The sequence below is a fragment of the Falco naumanni genome, chromosome 15 (genome assembly GCF_017639655.2).
Source record: "Falco naumanni isolate bFalNau1 chromosome 15, bFalNau1.pat, whole genome shotgun sequence".
Lineage (NCBI taxonomy): Eukaryota > Metazoa > Chordata > Aves > Falconiformes > Falconidae > Falco > Falco naumanni.
Genome location: NC_054068.1, coordinates 11896407 through 11922154, shown reverse-complemented (window position 1 = coordinate 11922154; position 25748 = coordinate 11896407). Strand labels below are relative to the sequence as shown.

Sequence of the window (25748 nt, the reverse complement as noted above, 5' to 3'; positions counted from 1 at the left end):
GCCAGCCGGCGCGTCCCGCTCCCGGCGGGGCCCGCGGCGCAGGGAGCGGAGGGCGGCGGGGGCGGGCGAGCTCCGCAGAGGCCCCGCTGCCCCCGCACGCCGCCGGCACGTCCCGCTCAGCCCCCGCGGCCGCCCCCCGAGCCCCCGCCGCCGCGCTGAGGGAGGCCCCTCGGCGGAGGACGCGGCGGCCCGGCCGGGCCGAGGCAGCTCCCCGGCAGGGGGGGGCCGGCGGGCCGCGGCGGCGCTGGGCGCGGCCTCCCGCCATGGGGCCGCGGGCTCCTCGCAGCCCGCCCGGCGCGGGGGCAGCCCCAGCGGGGAGCCGCGCTGCCGCCCGGCGGGGGCCGGGGCGCGCCACGGCGGCGGGGGCCGGGGCGCGGCGGGAGCGGGGCGCCCGCTGCCCGACAGGAAGCCCGGCGGCCCGGCGCGGTGCGGGCGGGCTCGGCCCTCGCCTTCCCTTCCGCCCCGGGCCGCGCTCCGCCCGCGCCGCCCGGCGGCCCCTCAGGTGTGCGCGGAGCGGAGCGGGGCGGCGCTCCCCTCGTCCTCCGGCCCGGCCGCCGCAGCTGCACGGCGGGCCTGTCACGTGGGGCGGCGGCGGCGGAGCGGCGGCGGCGCTGCGGTCTGTCCTCCTCCACCTGCCCCGGAGCGCGGAGCGCGGGCCGGCCATGGGGCTGCGGCGGCAGGCGGCCGCCCCGCTCCCGGCCCCGCGGCGTGAGGGCGCTCCGCGGGCTGGCTGCGCCGCCGGCTCCCGCGGCTCGGCGTAGAGGCGCGGCGGGCGCCGAGCTGCCGTGGTTCCCCCCGCGCCGAAGGGCAGGCGGCGGCGACCCGCCATGGAGAAGGCAGCGGCCGCGGAGCTCCGGCAGGGCGCGCTGGTGCCGCTCACCGCCATCTGCCTGGGTGAGTGCCGGCCCGGCCGCTCCCGGCACGGCGGGGCATGTCCGGGCAGGGGCGGAGGGGGGGGCGCGGGCACCTGCGGCGGGGCTGCCGGGCCCCCTTGGCCGCTACGGGAAGTTACCGGGGGCGGGGGGAGCGGGACGGGGCGGCGGATCCCCCCCCACCCCCCGTTTTCTGACAGGGTGGGGGGTCCCTCCGGGTGCTGCTCCCCGTCGGTGGGGAGGCCGAGCAGAGTTCTGTCCGCTCCCTGCGGAAACCGGCGTTTTGCCCTTGGATTGGAAACCGCTACGGTACCCCCGCATAGCGCTTATTAAGAAAAAAAAAAAAAAAGTTTAGACATCATCGGTGCCTTCCGCAGAGTCGCGCTGCCGTGCGGCGCGGCAGCGGCTCCCGGGGCGGGTGCGGGGCGGCCCGCGGTGCCGCCGGGCTCGGTGGCGTTTCCCGTCGCCGCTGCGAGCGGCTGGGTGGGGAAGCGTCCCCCTCCCCCGTTCCTCTGCCATGTTCCGCTCTCCTCCCTCCTCCTGCTCGCAGCAGGTGTTAACTTATGGCAACGTGACGAGGCGCGTTACCGGTTTCCCGTCTGTCGGCCCGTCCCGCCGGGGCCGCGGCTCCGTGGCCGGGAGGAGCGGCCCGGCCCCTGCCCCCCCCTCCCTCCCCGGGGCCGCTCGGGCTCTGCGGGACCCGCTGCCCCCCCACCGCAATGTGCCAGCGCTGCAGCTGCTCCCTGATAACGCGGGCTGGGGTTCACCGGCCATAACCCCGCAGGCCAGTCGCTCTCTCTTATGTAAATGATCGGGAAAGGGTACCTCTGCCCAGGCTGTCCTTCTATTTTTGTAAAATTTTATTTTTTTTTTAACGTCGGTGCTTGCCTAGAAAAATGTAGGAAGTTGCAAAGCTGCTCTGGTTACTTCAGCTGTATCTATTTTAATTAACAGAAGCGCCATGTGAAAAGCAAGCAAAACTACACAACAGTCTGAGCATCCGTTCTAGCTGGTGCAACTTTTTTTCCTTTTGCAGAGTCTTAAAGGGCTGTCAGAGATGTGCGCGGCATGAGGATAACGTCTGCTGCGTGGTTTGTTTAAAGTTAGAGACAGACAGGAGTTTCTGCCATATCTGAACTTCTTGGTGGTTTTTTTTCTCTCCCTTTTCTTCTTGTGGCCCAGTCAGACCTGTGTTAAAGCTTCTGTTATTTATAAGAAATAATGTGGTTATTATTAAAATGACTAATAAGGCAATAAAAGATCATGTGAACTCCAGAGTTTTAAGTGAGAACACTTCTCATGTTTATCTGTGGGTAATGCCAGGTTGAAAGTTCAGTAGATTTCTGCTTTCTGTGACTTCTAGAATTTCACTGTCTGGCTCTTCTTTTCAGCTGGAATGTTTTATTCCTATTCCTTGCACAACTGACAGTAGTGGAAGTTGAGAAACATGAGAGGTGGGAAGCTTGGAAGGTATTCCGTTCAGTGAACCCATAAGAATATAACGCTGCTGCTTTAACTATTTCTGTATTTTACTTCCTGCTTGTCTGTCCTTTCCTTTTGCCCTTATTTTTGGTTCTCACTTGCCATTCTTTTTGTTTCCCCGTAGGCTGTATGTGGTGTTTGGTGTCTGTATCGATGCACTGCCACTGACCATTGCTGTATGCAACCTTGTCTGTAAACTGGTGCTCCCAAGGCACGAACTGGGTTTGGTGCAGCCGTTCTTTTCACCAGGCCGTTTTGTTTCTCATTCTTGAGAAATTCTGGAGGACATAGAAAGTTATTAGATAGGAAGTAATGAAAACAGCGAAGCTGATGTTTCTCCTTCTGGCTGTGGGAAAAGCCTGGTAGCTGTCATTTGGTTCGGAGGTGCCCAGACATAAATTTCCCTTTGAATCCAAATAACTGCTTTCCCAGCTGAAACCCTTACCCTGAGAATTATTCAGCAATCCCAACGAATGGCAGTTAGTTTCGAGCCAACTGAACCGCTTCTGTTTTTTCTGGCTTTCTCGTAACTCTGCCCAACTGTTAAGAGCATCTAGAAAACTTCCTAAGATACCCACCCCTAGTCTCTCACCTATTTTTATTTTGACAGGTTTTTCTTTTGACAAGAGGCAAGGAAACGAGCAGGGAGTGGCTGTTCGTTCTTTTGGGCCTCTGACACTTTTGAGAGCCGCGTGTTTCGGAAACTGCTGGTTACAGCGTTCTCGTGGTTTGATTTGACAGCCTTGAGTGAGACCGAGAGGGAGGAGAACAGATACTGGAAACTGTGAGCTTATTCAGTTGCTGGAGAAAGTACCTGATACGAAACTTAGACTTTATTTTAAAGAACTGTGCTTGACTGCTGACTTTTTAGCGAGAAGGAGTTTGACGATGAGAGCAAAGAACTTGCAACAGTGGCCAACAGATGTGCATTTGCAGCAGTAAAAGAGCGTTTTTGGGGTTATCTTTCTTAGGTATCTGCCAGGCCTGGCATGCCAAGCTGCTTACAGTTGTACTCCTGGTGGCAAACTAGGGCTGTCTGTTTAACCGTCCTCAGAAGAAAGTAACGTGGCTTTCAGTTAGCTAATTCCACGCTTATCATGCCCTTGTCTTCATGCTATTTATTTCCATTTAAAGGGCGTAGGGGCCTCTCATCAGCCATGCGAGGGGACCTCTGCTCGGGAGCTCCTGTTCTGTTAATGGCCGTTGGGAAGATTCGGGTAGGAAACACAAAGATAGGTTGTAGAATGGTGGTACAGACCCAGACATTTCCATACGATCCATCTTCAGACACTCCTTTCAGTTGTGGCGATAAGAGTTACGCAGAGTATGTCCACGTATTTTCTTCGGAGCGAAACAAAATATTTTAATTTTCATGAAATTAAATTTGTGACTTAATCACTGGTTAATTTCTTCTCAGCCTTTGTGACTGTATTACTATGGTTACAGGCATAGCAGTGCTTTAATACCGTGTGGGAAAGTGTTGTGTTGCTGTTGCTGCTGTGGTCCCAGGTTTGTGACAAACGGCCGTGCTGCTCTGTCACAGAGCCAGAGTGAACCCAGCCGAGCTGTTCCCTGCCGCGGGGTGGTAGTTGCTCCGAGGAACGCTTACTGACCTACCGGAGCAAGCTAGTGCCGTGAAACAAAGGAAATAATTACATGGCACCTTGTTATTATCATAGAACAAATGTTACTGTACAGTAATTATGTAATAAAATCAGTGCTGTTAAGGTCCTTTGAACGTGGTGTTAATGCTTATTAACACAAAACTGCAGCTCAGGCGTGTTTCTTCTCAAGCCGCAGCGTACGTGGCTGTCGTTTAGCTGCCCCCCTTCCCTGGTGCGTTACTGCAAGCTCAATCCTGCAGCCGCTTGGGAGGAGCGAGCGGTCGCTGCCCTGGCCCTTGCGGTAGCACCCTGAAGCCCTCTGTGACGGGTGACACTGGGAGCAGTTGTCCTCTCTGGTTTGCAGGACCTGAGGTCCGTAGTGGTCTGTGCGCCTGCCGAAATCGCTGTCTGCGCTGAGCTCTGGCTTCGGGAAGGAGAAAGTCCGAACTGTGGGTATCCAGGTGTGAATCGGGGGAGGAATGCTGTAGGCACCCGGGCTGCTGCGGTGGGGCGATAGCTCAGATCCACCCGAGTGAAAACCGTGACTGGGCTCGAAGTGGCAAGCTAAGGGATCGCTTTTAGCTTTTCTATTTCCACCCCGTTAGTGGTAGGTACTTTGTTCCTCTTGTGCTGGTTGAAGTTAGACCAGAAGGTGGCCGGGGCAAGGGTCACTGCGTTGTGCCGTGTTTGGGCCGTGTCAGAGACAATGGGCGCCCGTGCTCCTACGTGCTGCTCCGAGACATAAATAGTGTTAATCGTCAGCAGCTTCCCAAGTGACTGTTGGGAACAGGGATGGTTTCTCTTCCTCTCTTCTCCTATTGTTCATTTTTTAATGATGTTTTTTACTAAATGCTTGCCAACAGATCGACTATAAAAAGATTTAGGGCTTAACACACGCAAAATAAAGCCAAAGTGAGTGCTTGGGCTGGGATGTTGTAAATTAAGTTTTGGTAACTTTTCAAAGGTTTCTAATTCTTTTAAACGTTTGTCACGTTATTAATAGGCTGCCTTTGTAGATTATGGGATACTGCTAAAATGAGAGCAGTTAGTGAAATAACACTGTTATTGTTAGAGAAACTACTATGTGTGGGGAAACTAATACGGAAGTACATGTTAACGCTGACCTCTGGAGCAGTAATGACAGAGGAGAAATTTTTTTTGGCAATAACTGCGCTTACCAGATCACTCTAATGGTATATACTGTGAGAGGAGACTTCTGAGAAAGTGAAGAGTATTTGGAAACTGATTTGTTAGTTAGGTGAGTGTTGCAAGCACTGCCTCATCCTGTTTCGGTTTTACCAGGGGATGTTTTTGAGAACTTCATTGCCTTTGATTAGTCAAGGTAATCATGTTAGCTTCAGCGGTTTATTTTCAAGGTGACATTTACCTGAGAGGAGCAAACTTTGCTTTATTCAGAGGAGACATATGTAAAGATAATAATCTCATTAGTTATTTTCCAGCATTTAAGCAGGTAAAGTGACCAGCTGTGATGACAAATATTTTAGTGTAATTGTTCTTCTGTCTTCCCCAATTTAAAAAAAAAAAATCCCATCGAAGATAATTTAGATGGGCAGTTGTTTCTTTTGGTAGCATATTTGACAGATACTGAACTAACTGTTGTGTGTTGACTTTTTTTTATAGCTACAGGGAAGCATCGTAGTTGATGACATGGCTTGCCTGTGTAGATAAGCTAAGCTAAGTTCTTGTTGAAAAACTGCGATGCGTTTAGATTAACGCCCCAGCAAACACCTAGAAATGGTTAACTACTGACTGCCACCCTGTGCCACTGGAACCTGTCTGAACATTATTTTTCTGTCTTTACGCAGTGAATCTCTTCCTGACTGGGAAAATAGAAAGTGCTGTTACCTCATTAGGTAAGACATGCTTTTCTTATTTGTATTTACTGTTCTTTTGAGCTGTTACTGTGTCTTCCCCACCCAAAGAGATCTTTTAATAAAACACTACGATTTTTCTTTGAGAAAGAGTAACAAAGATGTTTTAGGAAGTATAGGGCCTTTAAGTCTTCCTGGGGTTATAGACTCCATCAGTGTCACTGTGCTGGAAAAAGAATTGTAAGCTTGAGGCTAAGGTCATGGTACGTGCTGATGTGTTCAGGGGAAAACTATGTTTAGGAAATGTGCCTGGGAATATCAAGTCAGGGACAGTGGCCCGTTCCCGGCGGAGCTCAAACAAGAATGTTAAAAATGTCTCATGAATGTCAAAGTGGAAATTCAACCAGAATTGCAGCATTTAGTGTAATTTCTTTCTCTATAGCAGCACTGTGACTTACTGACATTAGGAAAATACTGCAATCAGGGTCCTCTTAGTGATAAGGGCCCTCTTGTGCCTGTCAATCCGCAGTCACGTTGGTAGGCACACTTAATGTCCAGAGAGGCGGTGACTTAAATTAAAACAGAAAAACCAAATAAGGGAAGCGGGAGGAAAGGATATGGGAAAACACAAAAATAATTCTAAGGCAATGGGTTGATTAATGTGGGAGCTTGAGCATTCAAGTCAACATGGGGGTTTGAGAGAAGGTTTAAATCAGGAAAAGGTAGTAATTTGATGATTAGGTAACTCCCTTTAATTTTGTTTAGGGGAAGTGTGGATGAACCATGTAGGATGTGTTGTTTGGAACACAGTACGTCCATTCTTTCAGTGGAAAAAAGCAGAATGTCGTCTATGTCCTAGTCTGTTCTGCCTGGATGGTGCTTTGGCTTTTGATGGAGTTTGGCGTCTGTTGACTGTATGGTATATGAGTTTACAAAGTGTAAGTGAAGTGATTTTACAGTAGCTGGCAGTATACTGGTGGTACCGCCTCGACGTGAAATACATATGCTTCAGCCAGTTGTTCTGCTGCTTTCCGCTGCTGTTCTTTTGCTAGAAACAGAGAGAGTTGTAACATCTGGCTTTTATTCTTTCACGTCTGTGTAAAACCTCAGAGTACTGTAGCCTTCATGTTTTCTTGTCTTCATACAGTTTTGAGTTACTTTGTCTCCTGATGGTGTAACCGGAGCTGGGCTGGGCTGGAGGGGGAAGAATGATCATAAAAGGTCCTTGCAATAGTGTGATCCATGTGTAGCTTCTCTTACCTGTGTTGCAGGATAACAGGTTAGGGTAAGGCAGATGACCCTGCCAGGAGTCATTTCGCAGGAGATGTTCCTTGGGAACCCTGATAAAAACTGGGAGGAATGCTTGATGTCCTAAACATGTCCTGACAAAGCAGCTTATTGCGGAATAGATCTCCATGGTAAGGTATAGTGTGGTTACTTTTCAGAAAGCAAGTAATAGCAGAAATAACGAGTTCTGGAGAACGCAGGTTGAGCCACCACCTTGGCTGTATTTGTGCAGTGATTTGAAGCCAGAAGAGCTGCTGCCGCTGACAGGGAGCCATCCTCCCCGAGCCCCTTCCCCGGGCTGCGCTGAGCCAGTTCAGCCTGTTGATCCAGCGCAACGCCCGCGCAGATTTGGTCAGATCAGCAGGTTGAACTCTTGGGCTGTGCCTTTGCTGGCTCTGATACTGGGGGCAGAAGCAGCCTGCTGGAGACTGGATAAAGTGAAGTGGAGCCTTAAATCCTTTTTTCTCCGCAAGCGTAAGGGATCTGCATTAAGCAACACGTGCAAGCCCTCCTGGAGGGAGCATTTGGAGAACCTGGGGAGGGTTGCCTGCAGAGCCTGAGAGAGCTGCTTGAGGAGGTGGATGTTGCCAAGCGTTCGGTTTTGAGAGAAAGTTCCTTGTGGCAGGTGCAAACCGTCCTTTATCCTGGAGCAGATGGTTGGGATGTGTCCCTTGGGATTGGGGCAGATCCTGGGGTGTCGCAGAAGAGTGTGAAGCTGCAGGGTGTATTTTCTGCTGGGATCATCTGAATATTTATTCCTGCGCAACTTGGTGCCCCCAGCGCTGTCCCCTGGTGGAGCTTGATGTCTGTTCTGTTATAGCCACTGTTTCAAAAAGAGGAGTAATATTATTCACGTAAAGTTTTGGAAACTTCCTTGGAAGTAGTTGTGGCGTATTTAAGCGGCAAGAGGAATCTGCTGCTGCGTGTGATAGAAGAAATCCATTTGATTATTACAGAAGGAGCCTCGTTAAGATTTTTGCCTGCTTGACAGAAACTCTCTGAACTCGAACCTCTTCTGGCATTTGTTTAAAGTCTTTTTAAAAAAAAGTTTTATTGTTGTCTGTCTTCAGAATTTGTCTTTTTTTAAAAGCACCATCTTGGTAAGATTTTTTTGGTGGGTTGGTTTGCCAGTTCAGGGATTGGTATTCTCTTAGGTTTATTCAGTAAGCCTAAGCGTGGAAAATGTAAGCTGTTTGGGGCTTTTAGTAAGTTGGGTTTTCACTTGCCTTCTGGGTTAGTGCAGAAAGAGTTACAGAACAGTTGTTGAAAAAATGTTGTCACCGCTCTTCTTGTGTGTTGTCGCTGATGATAAGGCCTTCAGAGCCCAGCACTGTACCTTTCTATTTAGGGACTTCCCTTTCCTTTAGATGTTTGGGCAATTTGAGAAAGGCTTTTGTTTATTTTCCTTAAGGAATCACACTGTCATGCCGAAGCCCAACTTAATAACACAATACTTACGCATCTGTGTGATTCTGCAAACTTCATAGCCAGGAGCTGAGGAGGGAAGTGGAGCCCGTTATTGACACTGAAACCCCAACAGCACAAAATTGTGCCCTTGTGTGGGTTTTCCGTTTTGTTGCCAGCACCGAAGGCTCTGTTTGGTACAGGTTTTTCTTTCAAAATGTATGTAGGTGAAAGAACAGCCACTGAAAGCAGTGCTTGGGTATTTCATCTTGTGTGCCACACAGCAGTCAGTGCCTGAGGAGCACAGAGGCAGGTGACTGGTTAGGAAGGAGTTCTACTGATAAATTGCAGATCCCGTAGTAATGAGCCTTGGTGGGAAATGAAAGGCATCAGGACCCTAGGGCAATTGAGTGAGGTTTGGGTAACCGCAGTAGTAGTTTTGAGGGGTGGATGCGTGTGTGTCCCCAGTTTGCCCCAACAGGTTTAGGGGACTGTGGACATATCCTTAAAATAGTGTGATTATGTTTTGGCAATATACATTCAGATTAGTGGTCCATTCAAATCAGAGGCCTTTGTAAAGGACGGCTGCTTTGCTCTTTCATTTTAAATAGGGCAAGTCTGACATGCTTGTCGTGTGTTAGAAGCATGAAGCCGTGGGGGAGAGTATTGAGCAACAATGTCCAAAATGGCATATAGTGCCAGTGCAGCCCTTACCTTGCTTACCACCTCAGATTTTCAGTTACAATTCCTCTGCTCAAATGAAAAATCGTTTCCTTTTGTCTGTTTTTCTTTCCATGTACCATGTTCATAGCAGATGTGCACTGTTAATAAGGGAAATGCGTTTCTCACTGAGAACCTGAACTGTCATGTTACATCAAATCCACTGCTTGCAAATTGGGAAACTGTATATTACTGCAAAAGAAAAAATGCTACTGATGTTACTTCAGAAAAGCTGGGGTACTTCAAATAACTGTTGCTCAGGATCTTTGTAAATACTTCCTAAAACTGAGAAACAAGTATTTGGGAGAATCATAGCTCTGTTTAACTGCACTGATGAATGCGTGAGTGGAAGTGCTCCTGCGGAGTCACCAGCGTGTCAATGGGGCTTCCTCAGATAGGAAGTAAAATGAGCGTTGTGTTAATTATGATTCTGTTCTAATGCATATAGTATGAATGAGGGATATTAATCCAGGACCGTATTCAGTACAAGGAGAGCAGAAATACTTGCAGATCTGTTGCTGGAAGCCTCTGGATAGTGCTGTCCACTGTATTTGCTCTTTCTGCTTTGTGCATTGTTTCCTTCCCATTGAGAAGTTTTAGCAGTCTGGCAGTTGCGAAATGCAGTCTTTCCAGCTCCTTTTGTATTGTTGCCAGCTCTAGGTCCTCTTACGCTGCTGTAATTCGTTGATGCGATGGCAAGTGTGTGGAGGAGCACATTTACAGACCTAAACAAATGGAGAACTAGAATTGAGAAGTCCTGTGGACCTTACATTTGCTTTTCTAATTCTGTAATTGCATCGGCATCTCAGTATCCTGCCAGTATGTAGCGTGGAGTCTCTCTGGTTTTAGAACTGTGATACCAAAAATATTGTTTTTTGTAACCACTTTAATGCAAAATATTTGTTTGGAAAATAGGTATTTTTGTGTATTTATGTATTCTGTATGCTTTGTGGCCTTTGAAACTAGTAGGAATGACATGCATATGTTTCAGTGGAATGCCCTGCTTGGAGAGTAAAAATAATGGCTTTTTATATGTTTTGCCTCAGGTAAGTTACTCACCTCATGCTTTTCATATTCCTGTGGCTTTCGCTTCAAAAGTGCTCACTGTGAGCAAACGGAATAGTGCCAGGCACAGATTTGCTGGTGGGGGATGCTGCAGCCAGCCCCCAGCCCCAAGCAGGAGCTCTGCAGGCAGCCGTGCTGCTGACTTGATTGCAGCCAGGCAGTTTTACCGACACTTTGTCACCCTGTCCCTCCAGTGCAGCTAAATCCGATCCCGACTGTGAGTTGAAAATGATTTATTTATGGGGCTGAATTTGAAGCAATACTGTAAATCTGTGATTTATAAAGCAGTATATTTGGACGCGTATGTGTATAAGGAAAGCTGAGGTATAGGCAACCTTCTTTTTTCCCCTGCTACCTTTTTAAGCTATGAGAAAGTAAGCTTGTCAAGAATTGGAATATTCAGCTGCAATCCACATGTCATGCTCTAGACAGTCATTTGTGTTAAAAATAGTTTTGAAAATAATTTTGGAGAATGTTGAGAATAGCTGTTGCATTACGGAGAATTTCCTCTCTTGTAGTCTGCTGAGACTTGTCCTTGGAACATTTCACTTTCAATTTTGAATTGCTTAATTACAAATTATAAGTATTTGATGTAGCCTTAATTGGCTTGCTGTTTTCCATAGGAAAAACTGAAAGTGCTGTGAAAATATTGAGCTTTATTTAGCCCTGTTTGCTCCTTTCCCTTTCTGGAAAACTTTTCCTATCTATGGGAGTTCAGAAGGAATTTAGAGTACTTAGTAATGTTCAATGAAAACATTTGACATCGGAGTCTGGTTTACTTTTTTCTTGGGGCTTTTTTTTCACCATGACAAACTCTTCAGGTCTGTGGTATGGTTAGGAGAATAAACAACATGTCCAGGAACATGTTACAACAAAATGAGCTTCTATATACTTTACACTGAATATGGATCTTCTTCAGTTGCTGGGTGATGTACCCAGGGTTGGGAAGCTGGTAAGGATTTTTCTGTATTACAGCCTCTTGGCAGATGCATGCAGTAGTATTGATCTTTGGTAGATTCATACAAGGCTATTGATTAATCCTGCATTGAAATGCAAGTTACGCTTACCTACACTTGGAGCGGTGTCTTAATTAAAAACCGGGCCAGGGAAGAAAGCAGTAAGAGGATAAAACTGTTGACTCTCATTTGTCTGCTACCCCCAGAAATTGATGAAAGCTTTTGTAGCTAATATGAATTGTTGATTAGGCAAAGCATTAACAATAATATTTTTTCCCCCCCTTATTAACAGCTGATTGCAGTGGAGAACTGGAAAAGCACACAGAGCGACGGGGAGTCATCTATAGTCCTGCATGGCCATTGAACTATCCTCCAGCTGTAAACTGCAGCTGGTACATTCAAGGAGATCATGGAGACATGATAACAATTAGGTACGGTTGGATATTCCACGGGGGTAAAGGATTGCTTTGCTGAAATGGAAAAAACCGTGTAAGTTCTTATCTGATACACAAACGAGACTGTTTGTAGAGCTACTAGGTGGTGGAAGGAAGCTGAAGCTGATTGCGCTGGAGCATGTTTGCAGCTGAGCACCTCTCTCATTTTAGAAATGTTCCACGGTGGCTTGTTTCTGTAGGCTACTTCTGACATCCATCATTGTACATGCAAGTCACTTGTAGTCTTTTAATATATTTATCTTCACAATAGCTGTGTGAGATTTCATCTGCCTCTGATAGGTGAAGGGGTGGGAAACAGTGATGTATTTACTCACATTGAAGAGTTCCCTTTCTCTTCAGTGCTTATAAATAGGAATAGGTGAAGGCTATAAACCCTGGAATAGCCTCAGTGGGATACGTAAAATTCTTAGAGCAAAAATGTTTTTTTCTTTAATGTCTTGAAATAGTGCTATGTTTAATGACAGTTGAAGGTAAACATTGCTTATTGTTACTTGTTAACCAAAAGAGACATGCTTTTCTGCTTAAGGTTTATTTCCAATAGAATTAAATTATAGTTAGCATTTGTGGCACAATTTTAGATCATTCTATAAAAATAATATTTAGAAAAGACTAGAATGTATTACAGATGTTTGTTAAGAATGTTTATAGGCTATAATATCAGCACCTTGCAAATATGCTTAATTTCTTCGGGCTAATTGTAGTATCCTTCTCAAACCCAAGATTTTCTCATTTTAAAAAAAAAAAAAGCAAACCTAGGAAAGGTTTTTTTTGTTTGGTTTTTAGTACTGTTGTGTTTGACACCATCTGCTCGTTCTTTGCTCAGCTGCTTGAAAGGACTGCAAACCTCTTCAGCTGCAGATGCTCAGCAATTAAAAACAAATCTGCCACAGATGGATTAATAGGAGGGCTCCACCATCCATAGTTCAAAATAGGTACTGCTCGTCAAAAATAAGGAAGTAGATACCTGCCAGCATTTAAGATCCATAAATAGAAACGCGCTTTTAAACCCTATTAAATTGTATTGGACTTGGGGAATTTGTTTCAAAGCAGAGATTGTTTGAAACTCTGAGAAAGCATACAAATGAGACATAGGACTTGGCTCTGGAGACTGGTGCTGCGGTTTATGCTATGGAAATGTCTCAGAGCTCCCAGTTAGAATTAGGATTCTCTCCTGTAAGTATGAGTGTAGCAGAGGCTAAAGAAATAAAGTGAGATGGAGAAACTGGTAATAACATGTGTGTGCAGTTTAGAAGCGTGCATAGCAATATGATTTGAAAGATTTTTCTTAATGGGTTTGTTTTCTATCACCGTATAGCCAGCCATATCCTGCCCTCCTATGCACATGCAAACAATGGGAGCTATGTGTTTACATCCTAGGGATTAGTGTTGTGGTGTTACAGTTCTGACAATAAATGTACTTGGAATGACTCACTCCAGTGTATGAAATGCAAAACATTACAGCATCTGAGGATTTCTGTAGAAGGTTGTAGCCCTTGTAATGCCAAGGACATAAAAGCAGCAGCTGGCTTGCCTAGGCTAGTGTGATATAGGCAAACTGGGAAAGAGGGTTCAAATACAAACATTTTTTTCTTCTGAACAGTTGGCATGCTTTTTGTCCTAACAGTGTGTTGATAAGGGCATAGGAGTAGCTTTTTTAATTTTCCTAGGAAAATCAAACACAGTTCTTGTGATAACATCTGGATTTTGAAAGGTTTAAAAAAAACCAACCCACCTCTTTTGTGTTATGTTACGCAGAATGCATTTCCTTTGATCTTGAATTCTCATTGACAGTAAGACAGCAATGTTATATAAGTATCATATTTGAGATACAGCAGGAGTCATTAAGGGATAAAATTGCAATTGAAAAGAGTTTTGATTTCTAAACCATTTGTAGTCAGTGGTCATTTTTTGTAAAGCTATTATTCAGCAGCTTTCAACAGAACGGTGCCCAGATCTACACGTGGATGTAAGATGCTGGCTCCTGTGGGCATGTCCTGTAGGAGCTTTGTCTTAACGTCTGCCTTTCGTGTGTGTGTATTGATTTTCTTCAGAGTCTCACGTTTCCATGCTTACTGTTTTACTTTATAGTTTACTTTTTAGAAATCCTTGGGGGAGACTTTGTAAGAGCGGGAAGTACATGTTCTTTGTGTTTATACTTCTCTGTTAATTATGCACATTTCAGTGTTTTCTTCCAAGTTTGTGTGTCTGATGGAATGGTGCTCTTGAGATCTGGGAACAAGTATGTAGCCAGTTTTCCAAGACTGTATTGTGTTTCTTTAAATTCAGGTAATCAGTCTGTTAGTTACTGTTTTGGAAACAATTTTTCCACTTATTTTCTCTATTTTTATGCCTGTTTTCACAGAGAACTACTTTGAAGTCCTGTAAGATCAGATAAAGATGTCTTATGCAGTAACTGCCTTTGCACCATCCTTTTCAAGCTTTGTATGTGTATGTTTCCTCATGTCTGAGAAAAATACAAAAATAATTTTTGTTTAGCAGTTGCCGTTACCTGATGGTTTTAATTAACCCTGATGTGGGCAGAGTATAAATGAATTGTGTTTTATTACAGGAGTTTATGGTACTGAGAGTAAAATCTTGAATTCTGAACATGGAGAACATAAAGACTATTGAAAATTGATCTACTTAGTGACCCACACAAGCTGTCTCTTAATAATTGCGGTGGGGGAGATCACCTTCATTGGCTTTCACTGCAGTGGTTCATGTCATTGGCTTTGAAAAAAGAAATTGTCAGATACCATTTGAGTTTCAATTTCTGAGTAAAACTGGGGCCTGTTCATGTAAAGGCTTGCTGGTCTGTAATTGTATGAAGAATTAAAAGAACTGCTTCATAGTCTATTTACCAAACTCACAGTGTTTCAGGACCTGACATTAATTGGAAAAAAACCTCATAATAGCCATTTATTTCCTTCAGTTGGATGTGCTCAGCTTTTGAAAAACAGCCCCTGTGTCTCTTGCCTAAGGTTACACAGTTGGGCAGTGCTGGGGAGCTGGGAGTAGAATAGCTTTCCTGACTTCCAGGTCCTTGTGCTTCAGTGGTTAAGCAGAAGTTTTTAATGAGCCAATTAAGTCATCAGTTGTTCACAGTCTGCACTTTAAGAGGCTGGCAAATAGAAGTAACTTTGCTTGCTTAATTGGTTGGTCTGTTTTATTTTGGGATTGTGCTTTACTGATCTACCCATAATATTTATTCTCCAATTTTTTTAATGAGGGTAGAGGGCCAAATTGGACATTACTTATTTATTTATTTACTAATTACTTTCATTCAGGTTTTACGTCTCTTGTTTGTCCTTTTCCAGTTACCAAGAATGTGGGATGGGGTTTTTTATGTTTGGTTTGGTTTTTTTTTTTGCTTTAATCTGTAGTTGCTCGTGCTGAAATTACTAAAAGGCTTGCAGGGAATTCCTTACATTATTTATAGAAGTTCTTTTTTTTTCCTAGCTCCTACGGCTCCTTTCAGTGCAGATGGCAAACAGCTTAGCTCTGTTAAGCATTAGTTTTGCAGGTAGCACTTTTTTTTTTTTCCATATTTACAGTGTGGTCATGCGTATTTATGATAATCTGGTTTAATTAAGTTATTTCCAGCAACATAAAAATACTTGCCTACAATGATGCTTTCCTATTAACTGACTACAGTTGCTTCATTTGACTGAATCAGGTAAGATCCAATATATATGGCTGATTCTGTAATTTTCTGTAAGCTGCTGGAGTCCTGCTCATCGTTTGGGGGTAACCCTTTTTTCAGAATCATACCACTGAAATAAAAATCAGATGATTTTACCTGTTTCTGCAGGATTCTGTAAAAAACAGATTTAGCGTGGCATTTGTCAGTTCACATTGACTTGTTCTGATCCTCAAAGCCTGAATGCTTCCAGTGGTTAATAGATTATTCTCGTACTTTTGTCTAAAATTAGGGGATTTTTAAAAAGGAATTAGCTGTGGAGGAGGTATTCCAAAAGCCAGATAACTGGAGTTAGTGCTTTTGAATAACATCTTTTGGAAAAAACAATACCTGCAAAATTTGGTCTGATAATTTTGGTCTTTACACCAGCCTCCTGCTCTGTGCCTGTGCTGTGTTCGAGATCCATGGGTAACTGGGAGAACAGCCCAAGGGCCAAAACATTTTGAAGGATGATCTGTGTGTTGGCGGTGGGTGTTGTGCTTCATTAATATTGCAGTTCTAAGCGCTCAGAATGCTGCTGTTTGCCTCCTTCGGTATGGGCCCAAGTGCTCCTGCTCTCCCTGGCCTCTTGACCAGGGCTGTGTGTGCTGGTTGTGGGGAGGAGGAAAAGCCTGCAGGAAAGCTGGGGTCTCCTTTGCTTCGTCAGGTGCCGAGATGCCCCAGCAGATACCCTGCAAGCGAAGCTTGTGGGTGAATGGGGGTGCCTGCATGCTGTGGAGCAGATGTGGTGTGGTGGGGAGGGCTGTAGCTGGGGGGTGCAAGGGCTGGAGCTCAGCACCACTGTGCGCTGCAGCTTGCATGGTAGGATGGACCTCTGGGCCCACGTCCCACTCCTTCCGACGTGTCAGAGTGCTTTGTGGGAGGGGGATAGTGACTAAGCAGACCTGTCTTTTGCTTTTCCTCCCAAACCCTGTGCTTCCTTGCCCAAGGTGTTAAAAAATACTGCAGTACTGACTGGTGCTTTGAGATATGCGTGACACTCTCTGTTTCAGTACGGCTTGATTCTGTTTCTTGTTGTAATCGCAGATAATGACGTGGGTTTTGGATACAAAGGACCTGAGACCTCCCTCAAGAACCCTAACTACTGACTTCATTCAGTACTTTTCCAAAGACTGTTAAGATGTTTGTACAGTCCTACAAGCAGTAGGAGCACAAGACTTTGTCCCTATTTCCACTGGATACCATCCCTTATTCAATCACGGGGCTAATCCTTTTGATAGAAAAATTTGCATTCCAGTTTGAGAAGGTTCAGCTGAATAAGAAAATGTCCCTGCGCTCTATTTGTGGGTAGCAGGATTAAATTATTCTTTCAAAGACTGTTACAGCAGCACTGCTAGATCTAATTACAGATGATGAAAGAAGTGAAGTAGCAGAGGTTGAACACACTATTCAAGACTCTTAGGTAAAATAAATCAGGGGGATATTTAATGCCAGATTAGTATGGTGGATACTTCAGGCAAAAAATCTTGTTGCAAATGCATTATAAAGTGAAAACCAAATGCATGTATTTATATGTGCACACACATATATTAATGTTGTGACGTATTTCTTTACAAAAGGGTGGGTTTTTTTTGTGGTGAAGTTGGTTGATGGCTTGTTCAAATATATGGTTCTTTTGGTTTTGTGTAAAATCACCATCAATTTAAATGGAGCAAAATTTGCTTCTGATGGAGACAGTATAACTTAAAAGGATGCTGGAGTGGAGTGACAATGCCTTAATCAAAGCAAAATCTGTTCAAAATATGTCTGTTGATTAGTTTGCATGAGGTAGAGCGTAATTGCTTTGACTTTGATTTTGCCCTTAGAAGAAGATGTTTTGTAACTGCTGTGGTATCTATTATATATAAAACTTTACATTAGAACTAGAACATCTGTATTTCAGAGAGATGGTGTGTATTCAATGGTGTGTGAAACTCCTATGCACCTGGTATTAAGATGTTTATTGTTTTTGAAAAAGAGGTCATTCTTGTGGATATTCTGTATTGCACTTTTTCGAATACTAAGGCATTTGTTTCAGTAGCTGATGCATCCCTGGGAAGCAGGGTGTTTTCAGGGAGGCTGTTAAAGGTGATACTTTCTTGCAAGTCTGCTCTGGCTCATCACTCTTTTGCTCAGTTGGTTTTGTGGCTAAAGCTTGGATTTCTTAGTGCAGAAGTGTGGGATTCGGCTCTGAATCTGTTTCAGATCCAGCACTGACACTCAAGAAAATCAGTTATTCTCTGTATGTCTGTGCTTCTGCTTTGAAAGTTGAGAGTAAAGTTTCTTCCTCTTCCACACCCTTTATAATAAACCAAAAAAAGCCCTTTATTACTTATTGTACATTATTACAATGTACAATACTACATTCTCAAGGTGCAAGTAGAAGATGCTGTTAATTATACACAAATGCAGGCTCTGCAGCTGTCATCTACAAAAGAGTTTGTAAACAAGGCATGTGCACCTAGCTGACTTTTCTTGTACTCTTTGTGTGAACCTGAAAAGTGTTACCCCCCCCCCCCCCAAAAAAAAAAAAAAAAAAAGAAATGCATTTTAACATAAGGTACAGACAGCTTATTATATAGGCAAATTCTCCCCTGGTTGTGTGCGGTCTGTGTTGTGTAACCACACGATGGGTGAATTACTTACTTGGTAGACAGAGGCAGCTCTTTTCAGCAGAGTGGGAGAAATGAGTTGCTGTGGGACTTGGCTGGAGTGCTGGGAACTGGGTAGGATGGGGGAACGAATTGTTTAGCTCCCTAAAGTTGGTCCTGCTACATCTAAAATAACTATAGGAGAAAGAGATCAAAAGTTTTAGTAAATGATCCTGTTCATATTGCACAATCAGAAGTTTTCTTTGTCGTTCCCATCCCCCCCTTCCCCAGTTGTAAGTTTCCATTCCTTGATCTAGTCACTGTTTCCTTTTCTTAAAAATGTTTGTTGTTGGACAGATGGGTATTTCTAATACTTATCCAAAAAGTCTTTACAACAAGAACCCCTTACAAACAATCCTCCAGGTAGATGATAGGAGCCTTTGTTGGTGTCTGGTGCCAAAATGAGTTACAGAGAGCAAACCCAATGTGGTAGCTCAGTAATGCTGTCTCATATCTCCTGCAACAGACTTCATGTGGGTGTTCATCGTTTCACTGACACATGCTTTGTGTAATTCCTTTTCATGCTGAGTGCCTGTTCACACACTTTCTTGGTCATTAAAACGATTTTTGCAGAACACCTAGGACAGAGGTACTTTTTAGTTTACCTTAGCATGGCTGAATACGTCATTGTGACTGCAGAGTCTAATGATTCCTTGCAAAATGTGCTGGCTTCAGAAGCTTGATGAGATCGCTTACAGCAAAGAATTAGGTGCTGTGGGAATACATCTTCCTACCTGGGAAGACACAGAGCATGGTGGGAGAAAAAGGGTTGGACATCTCTTAATTTATGATTTAACTTAATACTTTCTGTGCTCACTTACTCCTTGTGCTTTTGCTGATTTTTTTTTTTATTTATTTTGAGAGTTATTAAGCTGGTATGTTTGGCAGAACCTACAGGTGTGTGTAGGCTGGGTCTCCTGCTTAAATGAGTTGGCTGGTGTATGTATTTGCTGCTCTTTCCCTTTCACCTTCAAAGGGCAAGATCTGGCAGGTGTTGACAGCCTTTTGTAAATACACAGGGATATCAGAAAATTATCTTTCCGTTAATCTTTTTTCAAATAATTTGTCTTTTATGTTTGTGAAAAGTCCTTTGTGGAAGGAGGTTTGCATTCTGTAGCAGCTTTTCAGCCTTTCTGAAACTTCTGTCTAGGTATTTGCATGGCGTATGCACAAACTTCTGCCGAGTTAATTTAGTGTGGCTGAGCTATATGAAAAGAGGACCAAAATTCATTTCTAAGTGTTCTGAACAGTGTGCCCATTCCTAGTAAGTGTGCTTCTCTGTGCAGTGCTGTTGTCATTGCAGATTATTGAATGGTAATGTGATTTATTTCATCAGACAACAAATACCCTCTACATTTCCTGAGCTACAGGTTAGGGAGTATTACCTGGTGGTGTTCGGTGCTCTGCAAACAGTCAGGGCACCTCTTTGCACTAGGTGAGCTGCTACCGAATAGTCACTGGGCTCGGGTCAGCAGAAGGGCTGGCAGCTTGACTCGAAAAGGTTATAGTCTTGTGCCCTGCATTTGCATTCCCAGAAAGGGAATATTTTAGTCTTTAAAATAAAAAATAATAGTGTTAGACTTTAGGTTCCATTTCCACCCCTTGCAGTCCTGTTCTCTTCTTGCCCTCTCCCTGCCTATCCATAGCTTGAAGAGTTGATTTTTGTCTCTTACATTTATCCCTTTAGGGTTCTTTGTACTGCTCCCTATTGTTCTTTTTCCGAGATAGTGGTCTCCCCTCTCATCCCATAGTTTCATAGCTTTTAAGGTTGAAAAAAACCTGCTGAAACTAATCTACCTTCGGTATAATGTATTCTGGAATTCCTTTTTACTCATATCTGTATTTTAGGAAGCAGTTTTGTTTAAGAACTGAGTAAAAGAGGGAATCATCCTTTTAGCTTTTGGAGCTTTTTGGCATGCTGTTTCTGCCAGTGAGATGGGTGTTTTTCCAAACTGGGGGAATTTGAGTGCTCTGTTTATATGTACTCAAGGTACTGTAGGTGTTTTGTTATCTTTAATGTGGTGTCTTTATGTCAGCACTGCTTGGTGCAGAAAGTCAACTGTTGCAGTCTGGTTTTTCCTCTCTTTGGCTTTGTTCTAGGTACATGTCCTCTTTGTAAGTTGCGTTTTCTTTTCTTCCTCACAGTTTTAAGAATTTTGATTTGGAAGACTCTCAGAAGTGTGCAGTAGACTGGTTGATGATCGGCCCATCTTCCAAGAGGGAGGAGTACAAAGTGTGTGGGTCTTCCATACCTCCGTCCTTCATCTCTGCAAGGGACCATGTTTGGATATTTTTTCATTCAGATGCATCAAGCTCAGGACAGGCTCAGGGATTTCGCCTTTCTTATATTAGAGGTAAAACCTTACAGTTTTGTTGGCTTCACTTATACTCTGTCTGGCAAAAATTGAAGATGGTATTATTTTTTGTTGACAGGACTCTTGGGCCAGTCTTAACGGCTGTGAGGTGTTAGCATGGTAACACCTGACATTATTTCTGCTTGGCTTTTTAACAGTATTCCTGAAGTGTACTGGCCTGACCGTTTGACTTGTGACATGCAGGGTAGACATTAAAAAATTATGTCAGGTGGTTCCAAAAGTTTTGATACTGACTTTTTCTTGCACTCTTTCACAGGTAAGATAGGTCAGGCTGTATGCCAGTCAGATGAATTCCGTTGTGCAAATGGAAAGTGTATTCCCAGTACTTGGAAGTGTAATTCCATGGATGAGTGTGGCGATAACTCGGATGAGAGAAACTGCACTGTCCCTCCAACAGAGCCTCTGTCCAGCATCTGTCCCTCAGGAATGTTCCAGTGCAGTGCAGCCCACTCCACCAAATGCTTGATGAACGAGCTGAGATGTAACTCAGTGAAGGACTGCAGTGATGGTTCGGATGAAGATAATTGTCCTGATCTTTCCTGTGGCAAAAGGCTGGATAATTTTTACGGATCTTTTGCTTCCCCAGATTTATTCCGTGCTGATCACAGCAGATCAGACCTTCGTTGCACATGGTATGTGGACACACAAGATAATCGACACGTTCTGTTGCAGCTTGATTTGCAGTTAGGCTACAACGACTACGTAAAGGTGTATGATGGCATCGGAGAGAGAGGTGATAAATTAATGCAGACATTTTCGTACCACAACAATAGGCATTCGGTGAGTGTGGAGTCGTCAAAGGGGCAGCTCACTGTCTCATACCATGCCCGCTCCAAGAGCACTGGCCATGGGTTCAATGCAACCTATCAGGTGAAAGGCTATTGCCTTCCTTGGGAACACCCTTGTGGAAGTGATGAGGAGTGTTTCACAGATAAGCAGCATTGTGATGGCTGGTGGCACTGTCCAAATGGCAAGGATGAGGAGAACTGTCCCGCTTGCCAGAAGAATGAATACCCATGTGAAGGAAACAGTGGGCTTTGTTACTCAATACTTGACCGCTGTAATAACCAAAAGAACTGCCCAGATGGCTCGGATGAAAAAAACTGCTTTACTTGCCAGCCGGGAAACTTCCATTGTGGTACAAATCTGTGCATCTTTGAGACTTGGCGCTGCGACGGCCAAGAAGACTGCCAGGATGGAAGCGATGAACATAACTGCCTGGTGATCGTTCCCAGGAAGGTCATCACAGCTGCTCTGATAGGGAGTCTCGTGTGTGGCTTGCTGCTGGTGATAGCACTGGGTTGTGCATTTAAATTATATTCTCTGAGGACCAGGGAATACAGGTAAGCATCTTGCTTTTATGTTGCTTTAATAGCTGTGTTTGGTTTTTTTACCCTTTTTGTTTAAAGGAAAAAAAGTTGATTGTTAATCAGAGAATTTGCAAAATACTGTGAAACTAATCCAAGGAATCGATGACAATTAAATAGCAGTCACAGCATTAGGCTTAGAAAGGAGTAGTTCAGATTTTTTTGAAGTAGTGAGGGGATCGTCAGCTCTTCTGTGACCTAGAAGAAATACGCATTTATCGTGCAGCCTGGCAGAACCTGTATTTAACTTCCATCAAAACTGTTTTGAGCAATTTCCTCTCTCCCCCTCCTCCCCCTGCAACAAACCCCTTGCCCCTGCCAAAAATTGAATGCTGAACTGTTACAGTGAAGTCTTTGCTGAATCTGAACTGGATAACCCCTGACCCCTCCCCATGTACTCTGGTTCTCAGTTCTACCAACAGTGATGCCCTGCAGTGGTAGGGCTGGGTGGGTTCTGGGCAGGAGTCGTTAACCTCCATTGTTGCCACTGGTGTGAGCTGTGCCCCTTTCCCTTGGTCCTGGATGCCTTGTTGTATGGATAGTGTGTGTGTTTCTGTGCCTGTGTGTTACATGTCTGTGCAAGCACGGTTCTGCCCTTTGGGAGAGAGCAGTAAGGGATTTTCTGATGCCCATCTCTTGTCGTATGCACCAGCTCCGTGCTGTGCTGCTGACACAGTTTGTTTTCAGCACAGTGTGCTTTACATTCTGTCCTGATCAAATCTGCATGATTAAGGAACTGGAAAACAGCCTCCATGCTATGTTGGGAACCTTGGTGCCTCGGTTCTGGCAGGACAGCCAAAGCTCTCTGCAGCTGCAGGCTGCCCCTGTTGTGTGATTGTTTCCAGTTCTTAATGTTGTCTTTTCCAAAAATAACCTTCGCATCCTTGCTGAACAAGTTACCACTGTTATTGGCATAAGCTGGCCAATTGAAAAAACTTCAGTTGCCACAGAGTCCAACCCAGGACTGCACCAACGAGTTTGCTGATTTGATTCACTGATGCTTATTCCCTGTGCTTTTACTCCTTCTGTTTATTTTAGCACGCTGATAAAATTTTCACGGAGCCTAGTTGAAGGTTTGCCTTTTTGCTGCTAGTGTGAAGCTGTCCGCAGTGCTTTTAGACATCGATGTGAAGGAGGCAGCACAAACCAACTTGTTACTTCTCTTCCATGTTTTCTCTCTGGTTCTCTTTCCAGAGCATTTGAGACCCAGATGACCCGACTCGAGGCAGAGCTTGTGCGACGGGAAGCTCCCCCTTCCTACGGACAGCTGATTGCACAAGGACTGATCCCCCCAGTTGAAGACTTCCCTGTGTACAATGCATCACAAGTACGAGTGCCAATGAACCTATCGGCAGCCAAACTACCATAAATTAGATAGAACACAGTTCCAGATTCTTTCAGTGGCTGTGCTAATTATGTGGAAGCCATACAAAAATGTATGTGTTTTACTTGGAGCTGAGGAACCACAGTTAACAAGTCTTGGTGCTGTGGGTAGTTTTGGACATGTTAAATGTATTTGCTAGCAAACAGCAGTGAGATAAGCACATGCTGTTTTGCTGTACATCAAGACAGAATGAACAGAGACAGAGAAAAAGGTTAGGAAGTAAATAGAAAACAGGCTTTTCAAGCTGAAACTGTAAATGTGCCTGAAGCAGTAAGAAAGTATGATCTTTAGCAGTATTTTTGGGAAATTCTGGGATTATTTTTCATTTACAAATACATTACATTGGGAAGCCATTAAGTCATTCTTCTGTTTCATTGCTGAGTTCTCAAAAATCTCCTGTGCCCTGTCAAAAGTATCCAACTGTGATATAAACCACGTGTAGTTTGTTGCTCGAGTGGAGAAGGGGTTTGCCTTGGCCTTTCTTCTCTGCTGTGGTCATAAGCTTCTGAGGATCCTCTGCTGTTGCTGATGGTAGAGGACTCGGTGGTTTGCAGTCTGGTTCTTCAGTAGTGATCTGATTGTGTGAGCAGAGCATCTTCTTGGGCAGACAAGTAGAAGTTAAAGGAAACGGTCTAAGGGAGAGCCTTGTGGTACAGGCAGAGCTGTCTGCTATTACATAGTTTTATTACACATACTTATTAGATAGAAAATACGTGTTTAACAAGGGGTTGTAGGGATCAAGTCTGAGTGTTCTGGTAAGGTGGAGATATTAGTGGAAAGAACATGACGTAAGAGAAGTCTTGTGAGTATGTGTGAAGTCATAGTTCGTTACATCTGTGTTACAGGCTTCTGTGCTGCAGAACATTCGAACAGCCATGAGGAGGCAGATGAGGCGACACTCGTCAAGACGGAGCTCGTCTCGGCGGCGCTTGGGCAGGCTCTGGAACAGACTCTTCCACAGACCTCGGGTGAGAGGACAGATCCCGCTCCTGACGCCTGCCCGCACTTCACAGACTACACTGGGCGATGGAATCATCAACCGTGCTGATGGGACTATTAGGAGCCCTCCGCCTTCCCCCGAAGGACCTAGTTTAGAGTCAAATGCCCATGGTCAAGCCAGGGGCTTACAAGAAGCTGGATGTAGCAGTTTGCAGCCAGAGACTGAAATCACAGAGCCATCGCCTTCAAATGTCTTACCGAGTACTTGCACAGCAGCACATGCAGAGCCTGAGGCTGGACGCACTGATAAATCTTTAGGTGCTGAGACCTCCGGCAGCGAGCTTAAGCAGTCCAGTAAAGTGGATTCGGGAAAGGCTTTCAGAGATCCTTTATCTGAAAGTGTTACAGAAATGATCCATGGAGGGTCAGCGTCCAGGAGGACTGTCCCAGAGGACAGTAATTTAAGTAGAAGTCATCCGCTGAGTGAAGAGCCATGTAGGTTACCCTTAAAAAAGTGGGAGTCTGCTTACCCAGACAGCCCTATGAATGTTCGTATCCAAGTGGATGGACAAAACCGATGTTGCCCTAACTCATACCGGGAGGAGCCTTTGGGTGTTCATGCGGCTTGTTGCCATTCTGTGGAAGTGCCAATGTTAGAGTCCTCTACTCCCCTCTCTGAAATCAATACCAGTGATGATGAGTCTTTACTTGTTTGCTAATAAAAATTTTTGGTTTGGCCCTGTAAATTTTGTATCTTTGTTGTTTATATGACAGTGCACTTTGACAGGTGGTATGTCTGTGCTCTCGACTTTGTCTCTTAAAACCAGTGTGCTTTAATGCCGCAGGGAGTACAGTACCAGACTAAATGGGACAAGTTTTTGTCTTCATTGCTATTCCTGAAACTCCAGTGGGGCAAAAGTAGGCCAGTGTGTGATGTCAGGGGCTAGGAGAGCAAGAATGTGTCACTGCAGTTTGGAGGTGTCTCCATCCTCTGGTATTCCTTCTGTGCGAGTATCCACTCTCTGTTCAGGGAATTCATGTTTCTTTGCTTTTCAAGTGGTCTTACTGAAACTGGAGAGCGCTCTGCTGGAACCTGGGGGGGCAGGCACCCTTTGTCATTGTAACTCTGAGTACTGAACGAGAAATAACATTGTTGTCTTTTTAGACATCAAAGTTTAATTAAAATGTAATAATTTTAATTACAAATACTTAGAAGGAAATAAATCCTCTGTAGCTTCCTCTTTATAGAAATTGCTCACTTCTCTTGCTCCCTTCAGAAATGTGTTGATGGCCATGTGTAATAATTTGATGTAATAACTATGTGATCCTGGCACAGCTGGTCAGTGAGCCAGCCAGGGGAGATGCCCCACTGGACCGGCTGTTTGTGAACGGAGGAGGACTGATGAGTGGTGTGGTGGTCGGAGGATGCTTTGGGCACAGTGATCATGAGATGTTAGTTTTCAGTTCTTGGTGAAGTAAGGAAAGAGGGGGTCAGCAGAACCGCTACCTTGGACCTCCAGAGGACAGACTTTGTTTAGGAGCCTGGCTGACAGAGTCCCTTGGGAGGCAGCCCTGAAGGGCCAAGGGCTCCAGGCAGGCTGGACATCCTTCCAGAGGGAAGCCTTAAAGGCGCAGGAGCCGGCTGTCCCCATGTGCCCAAAGTCGAGCCGGTGGGG

The 25748-nt window shown here is 45.0% G+C and overlaps 1 protein-coding gene across 1 annotated transcript; it reads left to right on the top strand.

Moving 5' to 3' along the window:
• The first annotated feature begins 707 nt into the window (after nt 1-707).
• On the top strand, nt 708-24818 carry LRP3 (LDL receptor related protein 3). Its single transcript, XM_040615163.1, has 7 exons — nt 708-894; nt 5785-5832; nt 11515-11653; nt 20153-20361; nt 20639-21725; nt 22944-23076; nt 23979-24818. Exons 1-7 carry the CDS (start codon nt 828-830, stop codon nt 24789-24791), a joined length of 2496 nt encoding a protein of 831 aa, XP_040471097.1. The 5' UTR covers nt 708-827; the 3' UTR covers nt 24792-24818.
• The last annotated feature ends 930 nt before the right edge of the window (nt 24819-25748 follow it).